This window comes from Labrus bergylta, chromosome 1 (assembly GCF_963930695.1).
Source record: "Labrus bergylta chromosome 1, fLabBer1.1, whole genome shotgun sequence".
Lineage (NCBI taxonomy): Eukaryota > Metazoa > Chordata > Actinopteri > Labriformes > Labridae > Labrus > Labrus bergylta.
The window spans coordinates 24,845,434-24,863,964 of NC_089195.1; the positions used below are offsets into that span (position 1 = coordinate 24,845,434).

Consider the following 18,531-nt stretch of genomic DNA (forward strand, 5'->3'; position numbering starts at 1 on the left):
AGGCGATTCTCTCCATGTATGGGAAATACTTTTAATTCAATAATCCTCTGTGACATAATTAGCATCATTATCAAGACTGTAAAATAAAGAAAAGAATGATATGGATTCCTGGTAAAAAGTTGTCTATCAAAATAAAGAAGGAAATTAACCCCCCCCCCACCCGGAGTGTGAAAGTTTTAGTGATCAGTAATCATGGCTTGGCTTTGTTTATGGCTTTGGCTGGATCAGTTCAAGTGGTAGCTGGAGTTGAGTTGGTTCCCTCAGACGTTTCAGGTCCTCCTCCACCTGACACAGAAAACACAGAGCATTCATTACGAAACTGAATCACAAGTATTTAAGGGTCTTGAAACAAGACTCTTTGTAGGCCACCCTCTGGATACTTCACCATTGCCACTATGATGTCAAAATGTGTATTTGTCCAGTGATGTGGTTCATGACTAAATAAATAATCATTCTCAGCTGTAATTAGTGTTAGAGCTATCAGCAAATGCTTACACTCTTAACTATGATGATAACCATGTCAAAAAGAATCCCCACTGAGCACAAGGTGGCACACTGAAAATTAGAATCTCACTGAAATCACTGCTGTTGTAAGTGAAGTTAAAACCTAAAAGAGCTGTTAGCCCTTCTGTAAAATCGTACTCCATTACATAGCTTGTATCTTGAAACATCAAAACCTTAAAAAATAATATCTTTGTGTGATTTGACTTGGATGCAGGAAAGTGAGTGACTGAGATTTTGAGATATTCCATCTTTCACTTTTGCTCAGACGCTTAGAATCCAGAAACTAAATTTTTGTATGTGCGGTTTAGTTTAGTGTTCAGGATAAGAAATGCAGTAGATTGTGACTTTTAAGTGTCTCCCCCTGAGGCAAAGGAAGAAGCTAATTTAAGAAAGCAAAAGGTGAATCAATCAACCAACCTGAGCCAGTTCATCCTTCAGTTCGTTGTATTTGTTCACGTTGAATTTGTTCTTGCTCGCCCCCTTGTAAAAGTATTGCAGGAACTTTCTGTCTTTAACCTCTGTGTAGATATAATCCTGAGGGAAAGAGAAAAAGGGATCGCTATTAATGTGGTACGCAAAAATAAAAATAAAAACTGCACACACGTGAATGACTTTGTACAACTGAGCACCAGGTTCATATTACTGTTACAGGAATAGTTTGAAATGTTTGTAAATACAATAGTTTTGTAATAAGAGTTGGACACAGATTTAAAACTGCTGTCACATCTGTCTGTTAAATATGCAAAAAAAAAGATCCAGCAGCTATCTAGCTGACAGCTGAGTAATAAACCTGGAAACAGAAGTTATCTGTGCCTGACGGTTACATAATCCACCTACCAAGAACTCCTTATTAACAACTAATGTCTAATTTGTTTTTGTAAGAGTAGAATTGATCTTCTAATCCTACTATCTGCAAAAAGCTAATGAGTGTATTTGACCAATATATCTCACTGTTTAGTGTATATTTAATCAGTTAGGGTACACATCTGGAAACCAACAGCTCAGAAGTGTCTGTGCTTGGTCCCTTAGACTTGCCTGTTTGGTGAGGACATAATAGGCAAAGGCTCCCATGCTGGTGCCGTATGTGATGAAGTACGTCACAGGCTCCATGACATCCCATGAATAGACCCACCATGTGAGCCACGCCAGAGCACCACCCTGCACAGACAACACGGCCAGGCCGGTCCAGACGACCCTGGAGCTGTGGAACTCTGCCGAACGGGACAGCTGTGCTTTTATCTGTCAGGAAACCGATACAAGGAGGGGACGGGTTAAGACGGGTTGTAGGAGCCTGTTCATAAAAGCATCTGCATTTAAACGTTATAAAATACCTTCTCCATAGGGGACAGCTCCTGTTTGAGGTTGTCGAGTCTCTCCAGCAGCTGCCTCTCTGTCAGCAGGTGGTGCTCAGGGAGGTGGAGAGCCGTGTGCAGTAGATGCACAACGTGCTTCATGTCCTCCAGTCCCATGCTGTGCTCACTGGACGTACACGCTGCAGCAGTGAGTAACAACAAGGTGGAGGAGGATAAAAAACAAAAGTGAGATGAGTCATGGCTGGAGAAACAACTAGTTCTTTTACACAAGCAGGGCTTAGTTGTCATTCCTCAGTAGACAAAATGAGAACCATTGATGACTGAAAATAAATGAGTGTGTACCCTTTTCAGGACAGCAGACATTAAAAACAGTATCATTGATGACCAGCTTGAAGTCTTTGTCCAGCAAGGCGTCTATCAGAGTTGTGTTGGCGACACACTCGTCATCTGTTGGAATAGGAAAGATGTCCAACTCAGTCCTTTTACTGCAATCACATAACTCAAGAATGTTTCTGACAGAATGCCCAAATAAACACGAGGTAGTCAATCATTTGCAGCCTAAACAAAGTTTCTCATGAGACACATCAGGAAATTACGAAGGGATTCAAAATTGTGTAATAAAAAATGTGTGTATCTCAGTGCTGATATGGAGTTCTATTCCCTGAAATGATAGAAATCTACCTGACAACCTGCTTGTTTGTGCAGCTCTGGCTGATCTAGATGGACTGAGCGATTTCTTCAGAAGCAGATTTTTCCAGTGGGGGTGATGTGAGTCACATATTAATTACATTGCACTGCAGGACTGTTGCATTATGGGTCATTGGGGAGATTGCAAATGCCTTGGAGGTAACAACAACGTCCCGTTATGTGATTTACAATTGGACTGTAAATGACATAAAGGAAACAATCGCAGAGAGAAGATTTTGTTCCATTTTCAAACTGGTGGTCGTCAGCCCAAGATGACAATCATTCAAGCTGTGGGGCAATTTTCCAAACTGCACACGGCTCCCTCCAGAGCCACAAAAAGCTTTACAGAACTTGTTTTTTTTCCAGCTATGAGGCATTACAGACTCTGATGTACAATAATGGAGTTCCCTTTAGAGCCATAACCTGTGTGAAAGTACACACTGCGCTGTATGTTACGGGAAAGCAGATCAGAATGACTCATAAACATTGACCTTTGTATTACAAAAGAAATATTTGGAGATTCCAACCCGACTTTAATGAATTACAACTCTCTCTCTCTCTATTCCAAGGGAGGGAAACTTTGGGGGGGATGTTATAATAATACAGCTGGTGATAATTAGTTTATTAGATTAGATTATTAGAGTTATCCATTTGTTTTCCTTTTTTTCAGCTTTCAGTAGTAGGAAACAACCTGCCATACCAGGTTGAGACAAAAACGGTTAAACCTGAAAAACCGAAGCTGAAGAATGTTGACAAGCTGGTGCCTGCATATTTGGCACGTGTGTCATGTCCCACCCTTGGATAAAACGGAGGCAGTGACTCCGGGGTCCTCTCTCTGCAGATCTGTGATCAGGTCTCCTACACTCATCAGCATGGGCCGCAGGTAGAACAGGCAATTCTCATTCCTGGAGGGCAACGGGACCTCCAGAACCAAGCGGCCATATTTATAACTCAAGGAAACATCTGCAACACAGAAAGTTGGAAATATATTTTTATATGGTTGAGATTGAGTGCATTTGTTAAGAGCTTTGTGTATATCATGTCAGACTTATTATTATTATTATTATTATTATATATTGTGGCTGTAGTGCATGTAAATTACCACAGGAGGGCGGGAGTGTACTGTAGAAAAGAGCTCGGCAACTTCCAAGGGAAGGCGGCCTCTGCTGAACCTTAAAAAGGAAAATATGAAAGAAAATAGAAAGACCAAAAGGAGGGGAGAGAGAGAGAGAGAGAAAGAAAGAGAATAAAGAAGATGAGTACTGGCAGAGTAATGCGTTTGTAATCCGTTCTTCAAAGTTCATCCCGCCCTTTGTAAACTGTCATGTCAGCTGACACTGGACTGTAAACAGATCGGGAGCATCCTGAAAAGAAAAAAAAAAACCCACACAGACTGTCAACAAGCTACATAACTTGAATTTGGCCATTGGCTCTGCTCTGAGATTGCGTTCACCCTATAATAAATCTCTGTGGCATTTTTGGCATTTGAACCCTTATTTCACTCCATTTGTAAGTGTTGTGTAGAAACCCAACCAGCTGTTAGTATAGATTGCTCTGATGACACCATCTCTCCTTTCAGCAGATGAACGCCTCTTCATTAGGTTAATTACATTTTGGTCTGCAGCCATTTCTTAATGCCTAATGAAACGTCAATGAGTCTCTCAATAAAATGTATAATCACTCTGCAAGTCTTCCCAACACTGTTCTGATAATAGAGCGGACAACTTAAAGGATAGCACATTAATGTTCTAGTCAATCAGAAAACTAAATTTTCTCTGAACTAGATTTAATCTTTGGTATTTAGTTAACATGCAGACTCACATTTCTTATTCATTTGTATGCCACATGAACGTGCAACAAAACAGCAATTTTAGCACAAAGTCACAACCAGAACAAGGTTTTCTGTCAGCTTAATTCCCCGCTGTAACCTTAACAACCACATGGTGACATCTAAATGTTCAGTGATCTTTAATGAAGTTATATCAACACACGAGTTTCCTCTGACTGACATCTAGGGGACGTGGCAGCAACTCTCAGCCTCCCCCCCCTGTTGGTCATCTGGGAGTTTGCTCAATCAATATCACATTAAAGAGCAGGACCAAAGGAGCTGTCAAGATTCATGGGCTGGGAAAGCAAACAAACCTCGAGGCATGGTGATGGAGCTGAGGTCCATCACACTCACACACTGGTCAGGAGATAGAGCTTTAACAGGAAAACCTAAATTCACCTTGAGCGTCCCCCATGACCTGCAGCTTTTGTATGAGGCACTGTAAACCACAAAGACATCAGCGCAGAACAGATAACAGCTGCTAGAGCCAGGAGGTGAAGCATCATAAGGGCAGCTTGTTTTCATACAAGTTTGAACTAGAAGTGTTTGTCATATTGCTGATGAAGTAGAGCACCTTACTGCAAAGGAAAATTCGCTTTTAGACTCTTGGCTTAAAGCAAAATGTAATCCAAATGAGTCAACCTTGAGCTGTTCAGCCTCTGTGAGATCTCAAGTGATATTAAATGGTTAAAAATGTTTTTTTTTCTTCTCTGTTTTGAAAGCACTATATGTGGTGATACATATAGAGCAGTAAGGAGTGGGCGGTATGGATGGGAGCCTCTACAGCTGTGGATGCTTTGCTTTAAATTTCGATGAAGGAAATCTTCCGGAAAAAACAATTTTAAAAAGCTGTTGGATGGATTCTGTATACTACAACAAACTAAATACCTGACAGTCAAGTTACCCCACCATCACAATAATTCACAAAATCGCCAAACAAAGAAGCTGCAGAAAAGCTTTTATGATTTGCAGAATAGGCTACAATAGTGTCAAACAGTAGTTCCTAACATGAGGGTTGGAACTACAGGAAGTACTATTAACTTGAAACCCCTTTATCTATTTCATCACCTTCAGCTGCAAGCGAAAGTTTGCAAGCACTCTGCTTCGTTTTCTGTTCTTTTCTGTATTAAGATGATCTACTTTTTTGTTTTTATTGTAGATGATGGCAAAAGAGAGACAGTTAATCTGGGGAAGGAATTGTTGGGATGTCTCTGTTATTGGGCACGTAATCTATTGACTGATCTATACCTAGACCCTAAAACAGATTCATTCTAAGGGTTCACAAGGCCAACAAAGGTACAACCTGATAAATAAAGGAATATCTTTCGTCAATTGTTTCGTCAAATCTTACAGTCTTCATATTACACATCCATAGTAAAGCTGCAAATGCGTATGATGCTGTTTCTGAGACCTGAAAAAAGAGTAATACTGTGACTTCTCACAGTTAACCTCAGACAGCAAACACATTACCATTCTGCTAAACAGCCTGGAGCAGCATTTATAGGCCACCCACTGCTCTAACTATAGTGGGTCATGAAACTGAGTGCTGGAGCTGAGTGCCATCACATACATTAAGTGCATGGGAATAAAATGAAAATGTATGTCGCAACATTTAAAGTCGCAACAGTTTAAAAAGGATTGAGTGGAGAAACATCTGAGCGCTCACTGCACTTTGGGGCTACTCTAATGTCAAAACAGCGGACATGCTGAACCTCAAGGGTGAGGCTGGACTATTTGTCTCCTCTGCGTGAGGTTATTGACCGGAGTCAATCCAACAGCTGAGTGACTCCGGACCGTTTCTGTGCTGTGTGCACACAAACCATTCCCTCTCTCAATCAACTGAATGTGGCCACTGTGGCATGTAATGCTTCTCGAGAACTGTGTGATGAGTGAAAGTCCATTTCCAAAGTCATGCTCCTCGCCCCTACGCCCTTTGATATTGCTGTCTGCAGCACACTGGACTACAACAGCTGAACGTTTGGCTTCTGCTGCCTACAATGACAGTTACAAATGCACAGACAAAAACACACAAAGCAGAACATTCGCATTACAGAAAAATGTGATGATCTATATCTGAAGCGAATTCAATCCACACACATTTTAGAACGTAAGTGTCAGATGACCACTCAACAACAGACTACAAGTTGTGAAAGAGCCCTCTGGTTTCATCACACTTAATAGCCAACACATGAGTAATAGGTGCAATAATGTTTTTTTATGTGCCTTCTGGGACTCATGCTGCTCTAATTGCACGACAGAGTCATTTGCTATTAACAAGATTGTACACAGCCATGCTAGCAGCTTTGCAAAGTTGTATTCACAGTAGTGCTTTGAGCTCAATGTCAACATTAACAGCGAAGAATGCTCAAATTACAGACAATACTATAAGGATTAGCAGGTGGTGTTTACATTGGTAACCATCTTAAGAGTTTTAGATCACAGACATCGCAAATTAGCTAGTAAGGCTACTCTCAATTGCATTGTTATTTGCAGGTATTTTTCAACAAATTAAATAGGAGAAAAACTACAAATTCAGACCTAAAGATGGTGCTAATTTTCAAGCGAGATGATCACCAAAGTCAATCATCATCTGGGAACATGAATAAGGTTTTTGTAGTACATGTTATAGTTGTTGAGATATTTCATACAAAAACAGAAATATCAAACACACATGGATACAAATGGAAAAGTCAGGGGATCACAAAGCTTATTTGGCCTAACCCTCTGGGGACCATGAATGCCTCTTCAAAATGTCATGTTAATCCAAACAATGTTCATGTAAATATGTCAGCTGGACTACAGTAATGGACAGAGCAAGAGCACTGTGGCTAACATGAAAGGAAGTATGATAAACAAGAAACGCTGTTTGTTATCTATCTCTTTCTATAACTGATTTATTTTTGCATTGGTGAATGGAACAAGTGGAACAAGGGCTAACGAAGATAAGCGTCAAAGAAATTTACTCAAATAATTTGAAGGTTAGGGGTTAAGGAACTTTGCAATATGGAAGTATTGCTAAGCAGTTGTTAAGCACTGTAACAGGACTCAAGTCAATTGTCTTTAAGATAAATTCATGTCAATATACCGTATGAAATGTCATACAATCTGAGCAGTTTCTGTATTGCAAATCAAATGGTCTAACCTCAGCACTTTATCTGACCCTTTCATTGAGGAAACACCCATGAAGAGAGGACACACCCATAGATTATTAAAACACAACAAAAGATTGTGAAAAAAAAAAGAAAAAAAAATTCAAGGTTAAAGACGACATGCCTGAACAGGCCCACACACAGCAAACAGTAATCACACCCATGCCTTGTGACAAGGCAGGCATACAGCCTGCAGAAAAGAGTGCGGTGTATTTATCAACGTGATCACAAACTAAACCATTGGCTCCTCTATTGCTTATTGTGCTCTTATCAAAAAAAAAAAAAAAAAGGGAAATAAGACACTGCACAGCTGCTCGTCTACATTGAATTATTTTGCCCAGTTCTTCCTCAAAACAATCAGCTGAGGGTATATTTACGCCTTCAGCTATACGCCTCTTTTATTTATGCCATGGGAGAGATGGAAGACGTGGCATGAAAAAAACCAGCAATGCGATGACTAACTGCTACGTCCCTCCTCTGCAATGAAGCATACTGGGGCTTCCTGCTCAAGAAAAAGCAATGAACAGGGTTATCATGGTGACAGACAGCCTCGTTTGCCCTGTAGGCTCTCAGCTGGGCGTTCAATTATGAATCCTGTCAAATGTGAGCTATGGCCTGTTGAATCCGTGCTTCCTAAAGGTATGTGCTCCCACTCTTCTCAACGGTTGGATACCACTAAACGGGGGGGGGCAAGGGATGTTTCCACAGACACACACCCACTTTCATAATGTGGTGACTTACACTATCTCGTGGGCATGACTTGAAGAAGAAGGAAAGGAATATGTGTGAGCGATGAACAGCCTTAAAGCCAGGGTGACAAATGCAGGCTGCCAAGAGGAGAAATTGAAATGACTCCCCTTTGCCATTGTGACATAGAACAGCAAGCACTGTACCATAAAACATGATTTGAAGCATTTGTCTTACTTTCATCAGTCAGTGATCCATCAAATTAGGAGAGAAAAAAATGCAGTGACAGCAACGGGAAAGACAAGGTCTCCGTTTGCATGGCACCAACCTTACCTAAAGACAGTTTGTGAAAAAGCCACAACATGTAATCCAAAAGATTCCTTTCTTACACTGGTATGAATTATTTCATTTTTGTCCATCACAACCTCTTAACGTTGCCTTCAGTGCTATCTTCTGCCAAGCTCGTTCTCTGTTGACACAGTCGTTCATAGTCAATGACTAAATCATTTAACCAAAACAAAATGATCCCCTTCCCAGACCTTGTTCAGTAGTTTTGCTGCCTGAACATAATCGGAAATGCTTCTACTTCTTGGTTAAGTTTAGACCATGACTTTTGGTCTCATATGTTCCTTGGTCTGTTGGGTTTAAGTCATGTGTTGTTTGTTTAACCCGCCCAATGGAGCCAGCAGGAAACAATTTCATAGAGCTCAATAACCATTATTTATCTTCTAGGTTCCCAGGCACAAATATGTGATAACAGTGACCGAGCAAGAGAGAAATCAAGCTAATGTCACTGTACAACACTGAAACTTGGATTAACCCAGGTACCCAGACAACTTGTCAACAATGGCCAGCTTAATATTAGGAGCAATGTACTGTATAAAGCTATTCCAGAGAAACGTGAAGCACAAGTCGGTATTAAGCTTGAAAGGAGCCTGCTACGTGTTTAATTTGAGTCAGATGCCCTTTAGCTCATCAACTGTAACGCTGGTGTCACCTGGAGAAGCTGAGGAAACACATACTGTGGATGTTTTATGCTGTGTGGGGACAATATCAGAATCTTCTGGGCTTGAAAAACAGTTACTGATGGGGATATCTGTGACCTTAGATTGCTACCTGACTTTAACATGGACTAGATGCGATCTAGATACTTTAAAATTAAAACTGCAGACAGCGCTTCACCCTGCACCCTAGCACCGCACGACAGCTGAATACTTCAAAGACAGAAGACAAAAAGGCGAGATTTAGAAATTACTGATTAAGGAATTCCTGTGGTATCTGTAAAGGTCCGGATTTAAAGGGACAATTTTAAACGGAGCAAAAACAAATCCTCTGAAGTAAAAACTGAACTTCCCCTTCTAAAGAAATGCATAAACTGCCACAAAACCTTTGCCAACTTGAGTGACTCATTTTTTCCCTGTGGTCACTCACAGCCCAGCAGTGCATCATCACACCGCCAGTACTCAAAGCACACTTGATAAACAGTTTGTTGGAATAAAAATTATTTTTTATTTACTTGCAAACATTCTGACGCAGTGAAAAGCTCCATTGTGTTATTTCACTGTCAAAAAAACACTTTGCATTAAAATGCATTGTGCAGCTATGAATTTTATCATGTTTGTTTATGGACTTCACCACCAATAAGTGGTCACCGCCCATTCTTTCCAAGTGTTTGCAAAAAGGCTTCAGTCCTTGTGCAAATATCATAAACTCACATTGTTGTAACTGATACGGTTACATTTGAAGGTTTCAATGACGTCTTCTTAGAGTAATTCCAACAAGTGCTATTGGCAAGGCATTGTAACTCAACAAACAACGTGAAGTGACTTATTTCAAGCATCTATTTTTTTTTTACCTCAAGGGTAATAATACACTCAGTTTTCTGCAAGTAAACGTAAATCAATAATGACTTGGCACAGGCATAGTGCACTTTAGTGACTGTGCCAGGACATTCATGATTTTGAAAACATTTAAATTGTATATTAAAAAACATAATTGTTTAAAGGCTTAATATGCCTTTAAACAATTATGTTTAAAGAGCATGCTATTCAACCCTGAACCACCACCATGGATCAAGAGACAGGCAATTGAAGCCCTCACGAACAAGCAATAGTGGACACTGTAAGTCTCACAAACAAGCAACCAGACAAAGCACGCCTGAAGATAAACATTCCACTAAGGAAAGGACTGTTGGCCTCTGCAGGAGTGTGTGCTCTCTGAGTGCCCTTCTATTTTCAATAGGCAATTTGCACGTTGACTTGCGGATCGAAATATGCAAACTAGAGAGGTGGGCGGGTTGATGGGAACCTAGGTCAAGAGAAGCATTGTTGGTGTACCGACGTATTTTCATTGGCAGGGGTAAAGTATGCCTTCAGTGCTTTTCCAGCGCTGCTTGACAGGGGAGCCATGCTGAGTTAGATTAAGAATGTGGTTTATTGATTGACTGACCTGGCTGGTATCTGATTACATTGCAGACCCCTCCAGACCTGTTCTGTCTGATAGCTCTCAAACTGCACTGAGTTCTGCATGCACAAAGACAGTGTATCGTCGCACATTTTCTTTAATCCAGCAGAGCTATAAAGATCACACATTTGTTCTCATCTTTGCTGGACAGCTGATAGAAGACAGCGAAGAGGGGAAACAAGGGAGTAAAAAGATGTTGGTATAGTGCATGCAGGATGCCTTTTATCCACTAGTCCATCAGATGTCCCAGATAACATGTTAAATAAGGTGTAAATGGAGTCTACAACCCTGCTATAGCATTGTCTCACTACAGCTCTTTCGAGGTTTTTTCCATTCAGAGTACTGGTATCAAGTGAAAGACCTAGATATCAATTAACAGGAGCTGTCAAACAAATATTCTTTTTTAATCACGATAAATTGCTGAATTTCAACATTCAATCGCGATTCATCCCATTTAATTGTACGTAAAAGTGCTTCTTCTGTGAAATATACTCTGATTAATTACATTTTTTGAAATGTTAACACTGATACACATTGAGAAATATGCAGGAGTGCATGTCTGACTCACTGACGTCCAATGATCTCCGGCTTAATCGGGGTTCCAGTTAAGTTGCATGTGTAAGTAACTCAGTTAAGGTTAAGAATTAAGCTTTTCTTCGTTCTGCTTTTAAAGGAAGAATGCTCGACTTTTTGATCCAGTTAGATGTGACTATTGAGCACCAGCATGAAACCTAAACAAACTGCTGATTCAAGGTCAAGGTCAAGGTAAACTTTATTATGCCCGAGGGGAAGCTCTACTAATAAGTAAAGCGTAGGTCTGACAGAGCCACTATACAGGTGATGTCCACATCCTTTTTTTTTCCAGGAGTTCAGTCTTGTTCTATTTCTGTTGATGCTGTGCTAATACGGAACATCCCACACGCCTGGCATGAAACAGGCAGTCTGGCTTGCTGAAGTAAAATTGCTTCCAGGTAAGAGAATAATGTCAGTCCAGATGTTGGAATGTGTCAACAGACAGAGCCCGCTGTCAGACAAAAAAATGTCAACCCTTTTCGATAACGACCCCATGTTTGTTTCAGCTGCCTTGACATTTTGGATCGTATGAAATAGCAGAAACATATCTCACAGACACAAATGTTCTTAAAGTAGAAACCATAAATATGACGGTATGGTGATAACAACAGCACTGTTTCCTCTGGATTTAAACCTGCATGCTGTGGAAACCTTGTGCACGATTTGTTTTCACAATGTGCAGTGTTGATGTCACACAGTGCTGAAATGAGCAGAGTCAAAATGAGGGGGAAAAGCTCGGTTGCATTCTCTAAATGGTCTATATCAATCATCGTTGAGCATTCAGTGTTGGATAGCTTAGTGAAAAAAGCTTAGGCTATGCTAGAAGCCCTGTTTTTTTTTTCACACTTCTGATGGACATATGCTTATTGTTTCGTATTCTTCTTCCTGTTTCGCACAGAGATGGTTCCGATATATGACTCAGGAAAACATTTGCAAACAAGTGTGTTTCTGCCAAAATGTCATCTTCATTTGTCATCCTGTGGATAAATGTAACTAACTACTGCTGCGGAACAAACTGCATCATATTCTGTGTACCTTCATATCATTCCGCATTGACTGAGGAAGAGAAACAAATGATCTGAAATCAAATCACTTGGTGGCATAAAAGCGAAACACCTGGCAGCTTTGCATAAAAGGGAAAGTGCCAGCCTTCATAAGGCTTTTCTCTGCAGCAAACTTTTGCTGAAGGGCAGAACAAAAGTAACAGCAGATGTTTAGTGTTGTTAGGGGGTTTACCTCCTGGGGGCTCTAGGGAATGAAGCGCTTATTTTTTACAATGATTAAAATGAAATGTGACAAAAAAAAATAATACTCTTCCTGACTACCCACTGAAGAACACACCTCAGGTTATGAACAGTGCACGCTGTTGCTTGCTGACACAGCTTTATATTCAGTTCACATCTGCGCGCATACTCAATGCTACGCAGGGGAACAGAACAAGTTGGTTAAGAAAGATTTGCTCAGTCGAAGTGTGAGGTACTCCATTTTTCTTTTCTAATTAAAAACCTCTGAAGTGATCCCTGTCTATTACCTCTGTCAACACTGCGTTCTTGGTGATCTGAATAACTTGCCTGTGCCATTGATCGGACTTGTATAACAGCTTACAACTTGTTTTCTTAATTCCTGAAACTGGTTTACTATGCAGCAGGATTCTCTGTCTCGTCAAAGTCTCTTATTGTACCCGCCTATTTATAACGAGCTGTATTTAAGCCACACCTTTTAAAACAACACTTCATCACATCATATTGTCCAAAATATAGGGCCTGTGGAAAAAACAATACAAAACTTGTGCTATTTAGGACTATTCAGGACTCAAAGACACAAGATGTGTAGTAACTTTGTCAAACATGCATAACAGAAGGAACAGAACTCAAGTTATTGCTTAGAATCTAAGCAATAACTTGATATTGAAATGAGCATCTAAGGCTTAGATGCTTATTTCAGTATCACACAACATGTCATCACAATGTTGAAAAATTAGTTTCACACATTACGGATATTCCTCAAATAGTCCAGATCTACTGTTTATGAAAGCTGACCGTGTTATTTCGGGGACCCACGTTGAGAGTATTGGAACAGACAACACATGGCATCTGCCGGATCCTACAAAGCTTCAAAGAGGGCCACAGACCAAGTAGTGAGACTGGCCATATTAACATGCTCAGCATACTGAAAGGTAAGATGTGATCTGGTTTAGAAGCAGTCAGTGAAGCATGAGCTGACTGGGCACGGGTCTGCCCGAGAGGCCTGAAGCTCCTCCAAGACAATTATGGATTATGGCATGGCTGAATCCAGTATGTCCATGCCCTCAGAGGTCTACATGCTGATTGCTGGAGGGCATTTTTCATACAGTTTGTCCTCCGAGACGAGGAAAACTTCAGCTCCGATATTATATATGATCCAGGCTAAAAATAGAACCCATCTTAGTCATTCTTGCATGCAGGAGTGACTCATGACAGCTTGCCCATTTTACAGACATAATGGCTTTCTCCTCAACCCCACAAAGTGTATGTCAATATTCACTAAGTATGGAGACGAATATGGCATTCAGCAGTTTCCCTGTTCTTCCTGTTGCTGGCCAAGATTGTCCACTTGGGATAGGCTACCTCACGCTTTAGCTGACCTCTGCATATTCTAGCATCAGATGATAAAATAGAAAATTAAAGATAGGTGATTCAACTGTGATCTGTTGTGAACTATTCTATTTAACAGCTTATGAATTGAACTGTGAGTTCAGTTCCACCTTCAAATTCTCCTGGTGGTGCTCTTATGTTATTTAATTGTATCCAGTTAAAAGCTCTGTGCGGAAACACATTTACCCTTCGTCTGAAAAATCAGACATGGTAATTAGCGTTGGCAACGTTAAATGTCTCTTGGGATTTTTCCTGGGAAAGTCAAGTCCATGCTGAGAGTTAAGAAGTACAGTATGTTTAGCAGTCTGATCACGGACCCTTGCTTCGGATGAGTGCCCGAAATGGTTTTCTCAGAGGAGTAATTGAATGAGCCTTGCTTTAGAGATGAGATAATGGACGGTAATGTGCAAAAAAGGTCACAGTTTTCAAGGCTTTATCTGTTATACACACACAGTTATGGACTATCTAAACCCCCGAAGAGCAATGCAATGTAGCCTACTTGAATTATGTATGCTGCTCTGTAAGTAGTGCTTACAAAAAGGGACACATACCAAGAGTGATCACAGACAGTAATCTTATGTTGTCTTTTTCATGTTATATGTGATCTCAGACAGACAATGAGGAATTGAAAATGAAATCCCGATTTCAAGTAAGTGAAGTTAGCGTTTCAATGCCTGCACAGGGGCCACACATGAATGTTAATGTTTGGGTTCAAAAACAGGAAACCAGTTCAACTTTACTTTGTTAAATGTCGGTAGACGTAGTCAGGTCGGCAGTGTAGCAAACTGACACCGAATTGAATCATTAAAAAAAAAAGCTTAAAGACGTATTTACCTGTTGGAGAAATGTAACTGGACGTGCAGCATTGACACCGTAATAACAAACAGGCGGAATACTTCCAAAAATTCTCGCCGTAACTTTGCTGACAATCCGAACCGAAGCCATGTCCAGCTGTTAACCGTGTTTCTAGCGGTTCCTTTGGGGCATACTTAGCGAAAAAAACACTCCCCTAAAATGTGTCTCAGCAGCCGGTTAGTCAGATGAAAACAGGATGTCCTCGGTGCAAATAACAGCCGGATGATCGGTATGCTACGGGACAGAGGGAGGAACAGCCCAGATCGAGCTGCATACCATTTCCTCTGACAACATGCGCCGCGGTCTGTGACAGACTCCACTCCCTGCCCCCTCACACCTCCTCCTCCTCCTCCTCCTCCCCTTTCCCCCCCTCTCTCCTCGGTCAGCTTCACAGGAGCCAGCCAGCCAGCAGGGAAGCTGGAGGCTTCTGCTCCCCCAACCAAAGTGAAGGTAAGTTAACCATGCATCCCAAACATCAAAATCCAACCTCAAGTGGCTGAAGCAGGGGAGGGGCAACTTTGGTCACAGCAAGGGCCACATTCATTTAATTCTCACTTGCCAGGGGGCCAAATTGTAGGATGCCAAAAAAACCAAAAACGATTACAGTCAATTTTGTCTCCAATTTAACTCAACATATGCCAGTGATCAAATATTATTATGGACATACTTCTGGTTTTCATGATTTCATGGCAGATTTAGTCATGTTTTCTTCATGTTCAAGATTAATTGATGTGTAAAAATTGACCTGAGGGCCACGTTGAAGGTTGATGTGGGCCGCTAATTGCCAGTTGCCTTGGGCTAAAGCAAGGTGAGTAGTTTTCAAAATAGCAAGTGTGTGGTTTCCCCCCCCTGGTATCCACATTAACTTGCTTATTAGCTTGTGAATAAAAGTAGTACACCGATAGAGACTATCCAATGTCACCAACCTGTTGTTATTGTCACCCTCTATCTGCTGGCTAGCTTTTAAATGTGGCAGGTTTTCTTTTTATGGATGAAATTGAAAAGAATAAATGTCCCATCACCTCAGCGCCTACACAGGAGTAATAGCCAAACAACCAAATATTGTTATCGGTTTGCAGAAATCTTTAGACTATAGGCTTTGCAGCACCAGCCATAGCATGGAGCTGCACTCCAATTAGCCGGTAACAGTTTTCGGCCATCTTTAACTTTCATCACTTAGAACTTATCAACGTCAAGGTAAGTAGCCTAGCACTTCTTTGACCTTCTAGCATGTACTTGAATTTTTATCAAATTTTATCAAATTTGCTGAGAAGTTAACCTGTCTCATTTTGCACTTTCAGTATTGGTTACCAAACTTTATTGGAATGTAAGCATTACTTGAAAAATGTAACTACCAGTATAAACTATTAAATCATGTATAACAATGACTAGCTATTCATTTACAGCTTCGGTGTTGGGCTCAGTGTAACAGTTAATTTGGCTATTAGTTAGTTTTATTTTTTTATCTTTAATAATTTATTGACGAGAGGGACTGAGGAAGACAAGGAAGCTTATTGTTCAGATGGGAAAGTGACTTAGTAGCCAGAGAGTAACATTGAAGTTCCAGTAGCTGTGAGATTTAAAGCCAGTCTAGGATGAGAGAGCTGAGCTGGGGGGGGGGGGGGGTTCTGTTGGGGTAGCCAAACATCATGTAATTGAAGCTGTCAATCCAGGTTCAAAGAATCATGTTGCCGTAATGGTGTTGAAAGTGACCAATCATAGATGGTCCACTTCCATTCAAGGTCTTCGTCCCCAAAGTGTCAGAAATCGGGTTGATTTGCGCAACCAGATTTCAACTTTCGAGAGTCGAGCTACTCTGCGCAAGTGTTCTTACCCACATGGTGAGGGGCTGCTTTGTGTGCCTGAGGTTGCCTGGAAAACCTCTCAGGTGGGTTACTGTGTCGGCAAGAACATATTATTTTTTTGCGTGGATGTTAATATTTGTTTGCCTGCAGTAATATAATATGCTTGTTATCGTGGTTTCTCTCTCTCTTAAGATTTGATGTTCAAATGACAACTACAACAGCCTTCATTTTCTCCTCTTTCAAACCACAAGATATAACTACACACCCCTAGAAGACCCTTGCTGCTTTCTGGACCATGTTGAGAACAAGACTAACCTTGGCTAGTTAATAAAATTGTGTATATAACTAGGATTAAAGAAGTTGAAAATGAAGTTCAATTGGAAAGGAAAACATTTGTCTACATGTTAAATAAGATACAGGATTTTTGCATGTTTAATTATTTGCAAAAATGTCATGGTCATTGGCCAAAAATATATACTTATCTGTATCTGTATCTGTATGTTACTTAATTTCTTGTGAAGGCCATTAAAATGTTTCTCTTTATTTTCATATAGCACACAATTGGTATTATGACATGCATACTGTATTGGCTTGGAGAATGTGCAAATGAATCAGTACAATAAATAAATAAGATTGATTAGGCTTCTCCGTATGGACTTATTGGTTCTTTGCCTCCAAACTAATTAGTTAACAGCTGTGTGATCGATACAGAAGTGATTTCCCCATAGCTCTTATATCAAAAGTCATGCTGAACAGAATGTCAGTCCAGTAAAAAACTCACAAAAAAAAAACAATAACATTGATTCTGGTCACTGCAAATCGTGCATTCATATTTCAGCATTTTATTGACCTATTCACTCTGGAAGCTGAACCTGGTCAATAGGATCTGTAAAAACCCCTAAATATATCTTATTTTCTTATAATAGTGACACCCAAGCCCAGCCAAACTATACCATGCTCTGAGCTTCCGCTTGAATTTTCCCTTTCAGGGCTGCAACTAACCATAATTTCAGATTACATTGTGTTTTCCATCATTCAATATTTTTGTCTATAAAATTTCAGAAATTTTGTGATTCCAGAAGTCCAAAGTACTGTTTACTTGTCAGTTAGTCGTGTAATGTTTGCAGCTCTATACTCATTGTCATAACATCGTTAAATAAACAGAGAACATTTGGGTAGCTTGTCATCTTATATCCTACAATATTTGATGTTGTTTGTGTAAATGAGTTTTAATGAAAAAAATGGAAACTTAAAGAGACTTATATCCAAGATAAAACAATTCTCTATACAAAGGATATAGAGTTAAAGGAGAGAACATTTTTTCACAAAATAATTATTTCAAACCTTCCTTCCTGATGGTATGCCACACAGACCAGTGAACTGAATGGCAATAGTCATTACTCTTTTATAGAAGATGGAGAGGGATGACAGAAAATCTGCAATCAATATGCTTTTGGCAATGAGGTTTATTTTTCATCTTTAGAATAACCTTTCATCATTCTTTTCAGATAAACTGCCAAAGAAATTAACTTAACATCAGCATATTATCGGTTTTATTGAGTCAGTCATCATGTCCAGTCTTTCAGACACTAATGAAATTGTGTATGTAACTGTTTGCCCAGTTACTGTTCTTTTTTCAGTGAAGTCATTACCTATCAGCCAGCTGATAGATTTATCCTTTTATTTTGCCGACAAGTTGACTGAGTAAGACTGCATTCAGCTCTCCTGCTGAATAGAGCTATTTATGGGAAGTGTGCCAAGTCATTTTTTCTAATAAGATGGCTGGCTTCTTCTAGGCCATTAAGAGATGCTGCTCTTAAATAACAAAACCTGCATAGTCAGCATTTTGGTTGCAAGGTATTATTGAATCGCAAGGTGACGCATGCAGTAATTTGATATTTTTCAAGCTAAAATATGTCACCACACTTTGTGTCCTGTAGATAAAAGCTGTTTTTTAAGGCCTTATGTAGATTGTAAATAGTTCATCACACCACTGTATTGAATTGTTTACACTTTAATATGGCTTTTACAGTA

At 40.1% G+C, this 18,531-nt stretch overlaps 1 protein-coding gene across 1 annotated transcript; it reads right to left on the reverse strand.

The window, feature by feature from the left end:
* Window positions 1–6: 6 nt before the first annotated feature.
* LOC109980052 (calcium uniporter protein, mitochondrial) lies at window positions 7–14,988 on the reverse strand. The gene is made up of 8 exons (XM_065957402.1): window positions 14,672–14,988; window positions 3,607–3,676; window positions 3,300–3,467; window positions 2,160–2,264; window positions 1,836–1,996; window positions 1,540–1,743; window positions 922–1,038; window positions 7–285 (listed from the first exon to the last, which is right to left on the reverse strand). Exons 1-8 carry the CDS (start codon window positions 14,780–14,782, stop codon window positions 208–210), a joined length of 1,014 nt encoding a protein of 337 aa, XP_065813474.1. The 5' UTR covers window positions 14,783–14,988; the 3' UTR covers window positions 7–207.
* Between the last annotated feature and the right edge of the window lie 3,543 nt (window positions 14,989–18,531).

Excerpts from the sequence above, each read along its gene's own strand:
- LOC109980052 (XM_065957402.1), bottom strand. The coding sequence starts at position 14,782 with ATGGCTTCGGTTCGGATTGTCAGCAAAGTTACGGCGAGAATTTTTGGA. Across the intron at positions 1,997-2,159 it reads TGTCTGCTGTCCTGAAAAGG|CGTGTACGTCCAGTGAGCAC; the intron begins GTACACACTCAT and ends TCACTGCTGCAG. Across the intron at positions 286-921 it reads TGAAGGATGAACTGGCTCAG|GTGGAGGAGGACCTGAAACG; the intron begins GTTGGTTGATTG and ends TTTCTGTGTCAG.